Here is a 13,282-nt window from a genome sequence, read left to right on the forward strand (position 1 = left end):
ACGATCCCACATATTTTCCTTTAACATACCCGGTACGAAACCATCGATAACAATATAAAAATAATTTTTCTCGTAACACGAGGTTCAACAAATAATATTCTACGGGCATAATTATAAAATTTAAACCACCAATTTAAACAAATTTTCCTTACAATATTTAAACCAATTTTGCCCAAAAACAATATAAAAATCCAAACACAATTAATTAATGAAAATACTTGCTCATGTATAATAAATACAATTAAATCACAATAAAATAATAATCGGAAAATTTTTAGTAACCCAAAATTCCGTTTAGCATCAATGGAAAAAAAAAATATATATATATATATATATAAAATAATATTTTGTTTCCGATTATATTTAAATTCCACCACATGAGCACAAATTCCAGATATCAATTTAACACCACATAAATATAATTAATTACCCCCAAAATATTTTTTAAAGGTGGGTCATTCACCTGGAACACGCAATTAATCCATGATCCTCCATGGGATCAATTCCACGACTCATCCGTGCTTCTAGAACAACAACAGTACACACACAGTCATATAAATTAATATTTTATTCGGATAAATAATACCCGGTACCCGGGGGTCTAACACAAACGTTAACCAAAATTGACAAATTATATGTCTATGGAAAGCTTGTGAGATGATAATCACATTACCGACCTCCATTGACCCCAATTCCGCCGGTGGTGGTCGGAATTTGGCCGGAAAGCTTTGGCCGGTCTTGATCCCTTCGTATCTTGCAAATTGACGGGAATTGAGTTAATCGGAGCTCAGAATCGGAATCAGAGGGTCCAAATTAATGGGAAAGGACCGGTTGCACGACCGGTGGCTGCCGGAAAACCGGCAAACCAGCGACACACCGGTCGCCGGCGTTGGAGGCCGATCCCGGCATGTCAGCTGGCCATTCGGCCGGAGATTTGGCCCCGGTGTCACCCAGCTATGGGCTTTCACGTCAGCCGGCGCGTGAGTCGTTCCGGTGGCCGAAAAATGTGCAGTAGGGAGAGAGATGTATCGGCGGGAGGGAGAAAAATGAAGGACGAAGGAAGAAGAAGAAGAAGAAGAAGAAGGAGGGGCCCGTGCCCTTTTTTCCCACGTGGGAAAAAGAAAAAAAAAAGGAAAAAGAAAAGAAATAAAAATAAAATAAAATAATTAAATAATATTATTATATAAAATAACAATAATAAAATAATATGATATTAAACATGGTTGACATGTGGCATCTCACCATGGTGACACATGGTCACATTTATTAAGTCATATGTGACACATTGTTACACGTTTAAAAATAATATTAAAATAATATAGTATTTGAAAAACTCTACAGGTCTATAACTTTCAAACCACATGTTCAAATCGGACGTGTCGCTAGTCTACGGACTTGTATCAACTAGTACTTCACAACCATGCATGAGTCAAAGCTCAACTTTGCATGAATAAAAAGTCAACTCCGGCATCCCTTGGACAGTTTGGACCTCAACTTGTTTTGCTCATAACTTTCAAACCGTAGCTCCGTTTTCGACGTGCTACTAGCCTATGAACTCGTGCCAATGTGTACTTCGTAACGTACCTCAGTCAGCCTGGAATTCTATCCAAATCAAAAAGTCAACTTTTGACCATTGGGTCAACGGTCAAAGGTCAAAGTCAACGGTCAACCTTGGTCAAAGTTGGAAAATGCCGGTATACTTCAGGACGGGGTGTTACAATAATTCATAAACAATACTACCATAAGATCCATTGAAAATTAGGTATTTAATTACAACATGAACTCTCCTATATTTTGGTATATAATTACATTTTTAGCAGAACAACTGAAATTGGCTCTTGAAGAAAGCATTAATAGGAGTCAAAACATTGCAGTAGCTTCTTTTGAACTATCATGAAAACAACAAAATAGTTTCCTTTTTTTGCAAGAAACTTCCATTATGAAAAAAGGAGAGACAATTATCCTCAACTTTATCATTTCCTTGATCTTGCATTATAATGAGTTGTCTAAAACAAAATTTCATGGTCAGGAGTCAAAACATTACAGTAGCTTCCTTTGAACTATCACAAAAATAGGAAAATGGTTTCCTCTTTTTCCAAGAAACTTCCATTAAGAAGTCAATGAACCGCAACATTATCAATTCCTCGATCTTGCATTAGAATAAGTTGTCTAAAACAAAATTTCATGGTATTTCTAGCCCATTTCGATGGGAAACATATATTTATAATCTCCTTATGGGACCGCTGGAACAATTTGTCAATGGAAGTATCTCTTAGGGGTTTGATTACGTGTGTGTGTGTAACACCAGATGTTGAAACTATCAGTTCAACCTGATGAAACTGACTATATATATGTGTGTGTATATATATATATATATAATCTACGTATATTTGATTTTGAAAGATGATTAGACGGAGAATAGAGGAAAACTTAGCAAAGAAGTTATGGTTCCAAGAAGTTATGGTTCCTATTGGTTGAATAAAATTGCTCGGAAGTCAATATCAGCGGCTTCTTGACTAATTACATAGTATATTTGGACCGCTAGCTGGTTTGGGAAGGTTACGATATCAAAAACCAAGTCATCAGAGCTCCACTTTGAACACGTTTCTTTTTTTCTTTTTCCTTTTCCTTTTTTTTTTTAATAACTATTACACATCTAAGATGATAATAATAATAATAATAATAATAATAATCATTATTATTATTACTATAGTACCTTATCAATTAATTAATACTTAATTATTATATCAGCTTTAGCAATAAATATGATCATAATATTGGTGAGACAGAGGCAGAGATGTTTCCCCCTCTAGCAAAGGTGACAATAGCAATCCATTTCGTTGGAAAAAGAAATGTCTATGTGGATCTTCAAAATGACGGATTTAATTGACGTGATCATTAAGGTGCTTGTACAGTCAAATAAGGATGGCGCAATTGAACATGATCATGACCTAACATGCTTATTTGTTATGAACTTTTAGGCTGGTACCGAAATCTGAAAGTTATATGTATGCCTTCTTATATTTCTATTTAGTGTACTTGCATATCTTGCATACTGAAAACTCAACTCTGCTTGATATATTTTAAGCTTGTTAGATGCCAAACTTATTAGGCGTACTTCGGGATGATATGCAAGAAAGTTTTCTAGTCCCAAAACCATACAATTGAATGATTCATAATATTGTGGTCAAATCCAGTTAAGTTCGATCAACTTGCTGCTTAACTTCTTTGGTTATGGATAAATTTACCTGAACATACCTTATTATACCATAGAAGTTAGAATGCAAGAATATTGCACTTCTCTTGCTGGATAAACCAGGTAAGTGCTTATGTTTGATGAAGAAGTTATCTGAACTATAGAGAGTTGACTTTTGATTGTAAGAATGGTAAGATAAACCTGGTAAATTATGATGTCATCATTTGGTTTTGTATGGAGATGGACGGTAAGAATCTAAATTAATGATCAAAAGGTTAAGATCATTAGTTTCGACTTTGTTAAGGCTTAAAGATCTCTATTCTTGGTAGATAAGGAAAAGAGGATCAAAGGGTGTGTGTTTAGGTATAAGAGTATGACATCAGCTAAAATTAAAAACGAGGCGGAGGGAAATTTAAACTAGACGAAGAAAGTTGAAGAATGAGTACAAACTAGTGGTACAATTGGGCATTTGTTTGGTAGAGATGAAATGTTTAAGGAATGAAAATCCATGCCTAGCTTGGTAAGAGGGAGGATGGAAGTAAAAAGTTGTAATGGGAGGATTTTAAATCCATATTCTAATTCATGAAAAAACAAGAGGGGTTGGACTTTGGATTGTGGAAAATTTTGATGCTTAGCAAAATAATCGAACTCCTTGTAAAACATTAGTATATGATAATTCATAAACAATATTACCGTCATATCCATTAAAAAAGTAGGTTTTACGACAAGAACTCTCCTTCGTTTCGCTATATAATTACGTTTTTAGAAAAACAGCTGAAATTGGTCCCTAAAGAAAGCATTGACAGAAGTAAAAAAATTGCAGTATTTTCACAAAAACAGTCTATATTTCCGAAATTAAACCATCATATTCTTTTTTGCTCATCTGAAAATGAATTTTAATCCTGGAGCTTGTTCTTTTACGAGGGCGAGTTACTATAGTTGAGAGACTGAAACTTGAACGTAAATCTTCTAAATAAGATGATAAACAATAACATAGTTTCCTCTTTTTACAAGAAACTTCCATAAATAAATAAATAAATCAGAGACAATGAATCGCAACATTATCAATTGCTCCATCTTGCATTAAAATAAGTTGTATAAAACAAGATTTTGAGGAATTGGTAGTGCATTTCATGGGACAACATATATTTATAATCTACTTTTGGGACCACTGGAACACATAATCTATGAGCATTTGAAGGTTAGTTTATATAATCTATGTACGTTTGATGTGGAAAGATGATCAGTAATGGTTACAAGGATCAGTTAGCCAAAAAGATGAGGTTCCCATGGGCTGATTACCATGTTTTGGAAGTCAATTCTAGTGGCTAATTTAAATATTTGGATATCGCAGTAGCTGACTTGGTAATGTTAACAGTAAACAACCCCCAAAAGTAGCTTGACTTTAAACACGGTTTTATTTTATTTTGTTTTTTAATATATACATATATATATCGTTTAATATAACCATTACACTCTTAAGATTAAAAAAAAAAAAAAAAAAAATTATAGTATTAATTGATTATAGTATTTTATCAATTAACTAATAAATTGTAATATCAGCTTTGATTCGTAATAAACATTATAATGGTGAGACAAAGGTGGAGATGTATAGATCGTGAAAATGGCTCCCTTCAATATGTTTGTGACCCTTTTAGGCGCCGTTTATATATTGAGCAGCGGCTATCTTCGCCTGACTACCGAAGATACGGATACCCCACGACCTCTCCGCCATGATTGCCCAAATACAACCACTTTCAACCCCAACACTCCCTACCAATCCAATCTCGATGACGTCTTCTCTAAACTTACCTCAAACGCGGCCCGAGGAACCGATTTCATCTACTTCAGTGCTAGTGCTGGCAGCGAGAACAGCACTGGCAATAGTAGTGACTATGTCTATGGTATCTACCTCTGTCGCGGTGATATTAGCTCCACCATGTGCCATGACTGTGTGTTAGCATCAATAACAGATGCACGCCAAGAGTGTCCCACAGAGAAAGAGGTGATCATATGGGAGGAGTTATGCATGCTACGCTACTCCAACCAATCTTTCCAGTCCACCGTCTCGGTGTCTCCCAGTTTCATCCTGAACAATATAATGGATGCAACGGACAAGAACAAACTCAAACAGGAAGTAGAGAAGACAATGAATGAATTTGCAAGTGAGGCTGCAAATGGTGCAAAGAAGTTCATGGTCCAAGAAGCCAGTATATCAGGATCCGAGAAGATCTACAGCTTGGTGCAGTGCACGCAGGACTTGTCTAGCCAAGACTGTACCACATGTCTCCGGAACGCGAATTCAATTCTTGCATCGAGCTACAGTGAAAAAAGAGGTGGAAGAGTTTTGTTTCCTAGTTGTAATGCAAGGTACGAACTTTATCGATTTTATGATGTGCAGCAGCAGACGGCTCTCGTGCCTAAAGGTATAATATTAACTTTAAATTAGAATTTAAATAGAAATTATCAATTCATCCAATGACTAATAAAATCCGCAGTATTGAGATGAAATATTATCAAATTACTGAAGTATCTAAACATTCAAATAATAGTAATCTCCAATAATGTATATCAATAAATTAATGCATAAGCATAATTAGGGAGTTGTGCATGCAGGAAAGAGCAAAATGTCAACATTAACCATTGTTGAGATTGTAATAGCTGTAAGTACAGTTTCTCTGGCCCTTCTAGTCACGACCTGCTTTGTGCTTCGTCGCAAGAGAGAAAGTCACAAATACAATACCATTCATGGACGAAATGGTACACAATTTATATGTTATTTTTTATTTTTTATTTTTTGGCTCTCTCATAAGTCATAACCATATTATATTTATGATCCTTTTAATAGTTTTGAATTTTTTATTGTAAAGTAAAGAAATGTTATAATTGGATCTGCGTGCTTTAAGATTAAGAAAACAAATTAAAAGCTCATTTTAGACGTCACTCTTTAGTTGCAGCAGAATAGCTTCTTTCATGTAAAACTAATTGGTGATTATTTGCTTGAAAAAGGTGAGAGTGAAATTACGACTGTAGAATCTCTGCAATTTGACTTGGAAACCATAGAAACAGCCACAAACAAGTTTTCTGAAGACTATAAGCTTGGTGAAGGTGGATTTGGTGAAGTCTACAGGGTATGTACATATGCATATACATTCCTAGAATTTTCTCTTTTTTGTTATTAAAAATATGAAAAGAAAATGCCATGTATACAATCATTTTCATATCAGTATATTCTGATTTTATAAAATACGGATTATGTATGTATGTATATGTATGTATATATATATATGTATATGAAAATTCAGTATTTATACTTTGGAAAACTCTAGGGAATACTTCCTAATGGACAAGAAATAGCTGTAAAAAGACTATCAAAAAGTTCCAATCAAGGGACCGAAGAATTTAAAACAGAGGTTGTACTGGTAGCCAAGCTTCAACACAGAAACCTGGTTAGGCTTTTGGGTTTCTGCTTGGAAGGAGGAGAAAAGATGCTTGTCTATGAATTTGTACCCAACAAAAGCCTTGATTATTTATTGTTCGGTACGTCCTAATTTCTTTTCTTTTTGTTTATTGTTTGATTGATAATGTCCATTAACATGCATACTAATGTCCAAAAAAAGACAAAAACTCAATATATATGTTCTATAATTTTGTCCACAGGAATGTTTAACCATCCTTTTTAAGTATGAACTGCATATATACTGAATGTACAGATCCTGCAAAACAAGGAGAATTAGATTGGTCAAAACGTCGCAATATAATAGGAGGAATTGCTCGAGGAATTTTATATCTTCATGAGGATTCTCGTCTTAAAGTCATACATCGTGATTTGAAAGCAAGCAACATTTTGTTAGATGCAGATATGCATCCAAAAATTTCAGACTTTGGTATGGCAAGGATGTTTGGCATTGATCAAACCGAAGGAAACACCAACAGAATAGTTGGAACTTAGTGAGCACTACTTTGTTCTCAAACTTTTTAATGGATAATCTCAAATAATAACAAGTTTTAGTAATCAAATTTTTGGACAGACATTTTATACATTGTCAAGGATACACGCATTAATCATGTATATACACAACAAGAAAGTATGAGTTTTTCGCATCAACAATAGCACTTACAGTGAACAGTTATCTTTTGACATATATATACAATAAGGTTATTTCAATTCTTATTTTATTTTTAATTTTTTGGACACAACGTTTTAATTTCCTTTAATTTTTTTGAAAAAAGTGGTTACATTGCTCCAGAGTATGCTATGGAGGGATTATATTCCATAAAGTCTGATGTCTTCAGCTTCGGTGTAATGTTGCTTGAGATCCTAAATGGGAGAAAGAATTCCGGTTTTCATCTCACCAAATTTGCACCTAGCTTGCTTACATATGTAAGGTTTATATATCTATACAATTATGCAATGATGCTCTACAGAAGATATCTTTAAATTTTACCAAATTTAATTAATTTATACAATATTATATACATTGTGCAGGCATGGAATTTGTGGAATGAAGGGAAAGGGTTGGAGTTGATGGATCCGTTGCTAAAAGATTCATGTGAAGCAAATGAATTTATGAGATACGTTCATATCGGATTGCTATGTGTTCAAGAAGATGCATATAACAGGCCAACCATGTCATTTGTTGTTCATATGTTGAAAAGTGAAACCATTAGCCTGTCTCAACCTGAACGACCTGCTTTCTCTGTCGGAAGAATTACTCATCATCATGAACAAGAAATAGCTCCTGCTCATAGTTTCTCTGATAATGGTTTGACAATTTCTACTTTTGTGCCTCGGTGACTAGGGACACTATGGATAAAAGATTTCAAAGATGTATAGGTTGATGTATTTCTCATCCTCATGGACAAACACTAGATTTTGTGTCATATTTTCTTATAATTTTCTCTGCAAAATTCATTTTTTTCCATTCATAGGAATAATACAATACTGAAGAGAATATAGATATGCAAGAAATTGTAGAACAAAATTAAGAGTTTCAAGAGTCCAATCTCCTAATATATGCTAACACATAGTCCATAAAAATTCAGAATATCTACCTTTGGGGCCAAAACAGAAAAGTACATTTTCGCAACTTAGCACGAGAAAATATGTATTAGTTTGCTACAATTTCAGACCGGAATCCAGGTTGGATGAGGCAATTTGTAGAAAATATTCTATGGAAATTTAACCGTATATCACATTCACAAAATGAAAATATGATGATCGTTTTGAAGGCTCGGTTGCAATCCACAAAAGCTACGAACAAATTAAATTCTTACTACGTATTGGCACCCCGGATGTTCGCATAGTTAGTCGTTTAGACATGGCTGGTACAGGAAAGACAACAATTGCTGATGTTCTGTTTCAGTTGCTGTCTTATCAATTTGAGAACTCTTACTTTCTCCACGATGTTAGAGAGAGATCAAAGTGACGCTAACTAGAATATTGGCATAAAGAACTTCGTTCTGCATTATTAGAGGACAAAAATACCAATACGAGAAATTCGAATATAGAATCAACTTTCGTTAGAAGATCGGCTCCAGGGCAAAAGGTTCCTAGCTAGTTGTTTTTGACGATGTGGATAAACCAAGCCAATTTAAAAGTTTAGTCAAGGTGCATGATCTATTTGGCTCTGGAAGTAGAATCATTGTAGCAACTAGAGATGTAGGTGTGCTTAACAATATCAATGCTCATCATATACACAGGGTGGAAAAACTGAACCATGATGAAGCTCTTCGACTTTTTCATTTGAATGCTTTCTAGTACATGCTCTCCTGCAACAGATTACTTAGAGTTAAGTGTCACAAATGGTGGTAGATTGTGCAAAAGACATTCCATTAGCTCACGAAGTCATGGGTTCCTTTCCTTGGTGGCAAGAGCAAACAAGAATGGGAAAGTGCATCAAGTAAATTGAAGACGACTCCATGATATTTTATAATGTTCTGAGAATAAGTCTTGACGGTTTAGCTGACAAAGTGAAAGATTTATTTCTTGATATTGAGCGTTTCTTTAAAGGGAAGGATATAAGTAATATGCAGAAAATATTAGATGGTTGTGGTTTGTTTGTAGACATAGGAACAAGGATTCTCAAGGAGAAGTCTCTTACAACAGTCAACCACAACCAACTAGATCTGATAATACAAGAGATTGGGAAATATTTCGGCAATAATATCTTAAAGAGCCTGGAAATGATAGTAGACTGTGAATTGCTGAGGGTGTATCTCATGTATTAAAGAAGAATACTGTACGATGAAAATGCTCTGACCATGTTGAAAATTTGCATGAAATTTCTACAAGGAATGATTTGGAAAAATAACTTAAAAAGAGTCAGATTTAATATTTATCAAAATTCTTAGATGTTGCATCTCTCATTTATTATTCGTTGTTGAATATTTTCAGGGAACAAAAACTGTTGAAGGTATATTCCTAGACGTGAATAATATTGGAGAGGTAGAATTGAGTACTTTGACGTTCTTAAACATGCATAATCCAAGGTTACTCAAACTTTATAATCATAAAAAAGGAGATTGTGTAGAGGTACAAAGTTCGCCTTCCAAATCAAGGTCTTGAGTATCTGCTTGATACTCTTAGAAATTTCTTCTGGAAGGCATTTCTCTTTGTTAAAGAATCTTAGCAGTTTAAGAAAGATTGATCTTAGCTACTCTGTGCATCTGACTTGGATCCCAAATCTCTCTCTGGCTTCAGATTTGGAAAACAAAAACCTTGAGAAATATACAAATTTTCTTGAATTTCCTTCATATTTTCAATACCTCAGCGAGGTTGCGTATCTGAATCTAAGATACAGCTCAAATCTTGAAATCCTTTCTGAGATACCATACCACAGTTCTTAGTTTTAGGTGGGACTGCAGTTGAATAATTGCCTCCATCATTTTTGTGTCTCTAAAAACTTTGTCATTGGGATCTAGAAAAAGTTGCAGGTTTTGAGAATTTTCAGGAAGTACTTTTAAGCCCAACTTCCAAGGATCCTTAGATTTGACCAGGACATTTATTTGAACTTTGCCCTCATCATTTATACATTTGACAAGCCTCATTGAGTTGGATCTTCAAGGTTGCGCAGGTTATATGTCAATTCCACCCGGTAGTAACATTTCTTCATTGGAATTTCTAATGATCCATGTATTACTGAACCATTTGGAACGTTCCCTGTTTCTTGGTTCACAAGGAACTTCAACAGCATATACGGGTTATATGGTCTTGAATGGTTTCTCCCCTCCTGCTGTTTAAGGCTTTTCAAGTTGCCTGATCTCCCTGATGATTTCTGCTTTAGTTATGATCTAAGTTTAAGTTACAGCACTAATAGACTAGTAAATCCCTGATTGTCTCGGCTTTTTATAATCTTCACAAAGTTCGAATATAAGTGGAAGCAATACTGGGGGCCTACCTGCAAGCATCAAGCTGCTTTGTGAGCTGAACCGCCTTGACATAAGCAATTGCAAGAGCCTTGAATCTTTACCAGATCATGTTCTATTGTTTATATAGCATTAGCAATTAGATGCATCCGGCTGCACGTCAGTGGAGAAACTGCCAAGTTCAAGTGTTGCGCTACTACAGAGAGGTTAAGACCAAATTAAATGAAATAATAAAACCAGCTGATCAGGATTTTATATTTTTTAACTGCTCAAAATTGGATCAGACTTCAAAGAAGAACATAACAGATGATGCACATCTTGGAATTTTGTGCCAACACCTGTGAATGTAAGTTGATCTCTTTTTCCTTCTCAACTTGTCAGAATTTATAAAAAAAAGAAAGAAAAAAAAAAGTTCTAGTTACGTGTTAGACAATAGACATCTATGATCTCCATCTAACAAGTTAATTATTATAATCATTTGGTGCAGGAATCCCTTCCTTACAGATCACCTAGAGTTGGTATTTGTTGCCAAGGAAGTGAAATTCCAATGTAACTATCAAACTTTGGAATCTTCAACGAGTATCAAGCTTCTTCCAGATTATTTGTCTGTTACCAGCTTATTGAGTTTTGCTTTATGTACTGTTGTTGAATTTGATGAGTGTACTAATTCTGATGAATAACATTATGACTTTTTCTTAAAATATCCATATGAATCCCTCTCAGTTCAAAACTCATGACCTTGATGTTAAGAACACACTTGAGAAATCAAGCTATCTGTTCCAATGTCATGAACCCTCTTCTTTTGCAATGATGTCAGCAGTGTCACGGAGGTTAAATTTCATTTGGACCATGTAAGGATTGAGGATCTTCATTTTATTAACTTTTCCATAGTTAAAAAAGTATGGAATCTGCCTACCATATGCCCAAGATGCAAATTATAATGCCGTTAACCAACATGTTGGGGGAACCTAAGGGTAGTAAAACCAAGAGTTCGCAATAAGTTTAAAGTCAGTGCCGGTGTAACCGTTATATTAAATAAATATGAGGATGGAGAAGAGGAAGACCAGTTTCACCTTTATTAGGTCAACCGGTAGGCATTTAAGCATCTATTAGATATTAATGTGCTCTTTGATTTGCTGGGCTCTGCAATACTGTTGTATATATATTAATAACTATTGTCATGCGGATTGATGATGCTGTGACTCATACTCTGCTATGATTCGACCATACTTAATACATGAAACAAGTATTACCTCTTTCATTCATGGCTTTCCGGTAAACCGATTTCTGCTGGATTGAATATAACCTCGAAAAACCTGAACTTGGGCGATTATTTTTCTTGCGGCATCAACAAAATCCGAAACTTCAACCTAGTTGGAAACGGCAGCGTTTCGAGCAGGACCCAGAACCCCATCCGGCATGAACGACCTCTTGACCTCAAAAACGCTACCGTCAATGGAACCGGTTCCGACGCATTGGGTTTCGCCGTTTGAGACTGGCAACGACATCGGAGACTCCGAGCTGTTTTCCGGCAGAGAACAAGCAAAGCACAATCCAGCAAGGTCTTGCGTGTACCGCATGTGGCGGCGGTGCCGTGATCGGCAAACAGGGAATCGCTCGAAGGAATGGATTTGGGAATAATGGTGGAAGTAGCAAGGAGTGTGGAGGTCGAAGAAGGAGACCAAGACTCCGAGGAGGTTGTCTACTCTCTCAATCAGCCCTGATCACCACCAACATTTTTCCGGTGCTCATGATTCTTCTTCTTCTTCTTCTTCTTCTTCTTTCACACTCGCCCATACAATCTCTCCCATCTGCATTTCTTTAAAATCTATCTATCTCTCTCCCGCTACTTTGGCACTTTTGAGAATTATAAAAATTTACTTTTAAAAAAATGTAAAAGTAAAATTGCAAAACATACAAAAATAAAAATAAAATCCTACCCCAAAACCAAAAGTAGAAAGATTAGAGTAAGAAAAGTAGAAGTGCAGGGACTATTTTGTAATTATCGTTGGATAATGCGTGGAAAGTTATTTAAATGGAGGATTGGATGTTTAAAAGAGACAACGTATATAATAAAGAATTTCAATAAGTATTTTGTTTTCATTTTCTAATATAAAAAATTGGTTTGACTTTTCAAATGTAAAGTGTAACACCTCATTCCAAAATACATTAGAAATTTCTCAAAATTGATTGAGATTGATCGGGTTTGACCATCATTGACCGAGACGGGTCACATGTTGACTTTTTGATTTGGGTAGAATTCTTGGTGGATCGAAGTATCCTTGCAAAGTACGCACAACATGAGTTCGTAAACTAATAGCACGTCGAAAACAGAGCTAGGACTTGAAAGTTATAAGCAAAATAAGTTGAGGTCCAAATTGTCCAAGGGTGTCCGAATTGACTTTTTATTCTTGTAAAAATTGAGTTTTGACTCATGTATGGTTGTGAAGTACTCGTCGATACAAGTTTATAAACTAGTGGCACATCTGATTTGGACATATGGTTTAAAAGTTACAGACCTGTGAAGTTTTTCCAAGACAACATTTACTATTCACTGATATGTATGTGTGAACAGTAGTTCCACGTGTCAAAAATCCAGCCAACCCGTGAGTGCACAATGGCACCCATGGGAGGCTTTTTGATTGCGTGAAATCGAGTGAGATGGGGGGGAGAGAAATAGGAGAGAGAAAGAGAGAGAAAAAGGGTGGTGGACTGGCC

At 35.3% G+C, this 13,282-nt stretch overlaps 2 protein-coding genes across 6 annotated transcripts in view; one reads left to right on the forward strand and one right to left on the reverse strand.

The window, feature by feature from the left end:
- Positions 1–13,282, reverse strand: part of LOC107412845 (transcription factor MYB33) — a 216,149-nt gene that overhangs the window by 155,237 nt on the left and 47,630 nt on the right. The gene's annotated exons all lie outside the window — the stretch shown is intronic.
- On the forward strand, positions 4,737–8,122 carry LOC132805011 (cysteine-rich receptor-like protein kinase 15). The gene is made up of 7 exons (XM_060819694.1): positions 4,737–5,622; positions 5,813–5,956; positions 6,206–6,327; positions 6,526–6,736; positions 6,910–7,147; positions 7,430–7,580; positions 7,686–8,122. The coding sequence occupies exons 1-7, from the start codon at positions 4,821–4,823 to the stop codon at positions 7,992–7,994; spliced, it is 1,977 nt and encodes a 658-aa protein (XP_060675677.1). The 5' UTR covers positions 4,737–4,820; the 3' UTR covers positions 7,995–8,122.

The sequence above is a fragment of the Ziziphus jujuba genome, chromosome 8 (assembly GCF_031755915.1).
Source record: "Ziziphus jujuba cultivar Dongzao chromosome 8, ASM3175591v1".
NCBI classification, from domain to species: Eukaryota; Viridiplantae; Streptophyta; class Magnoliopsida; order Rosales; family Rhamnaceae; genus Ziziphus; species Ziziphus jujuba.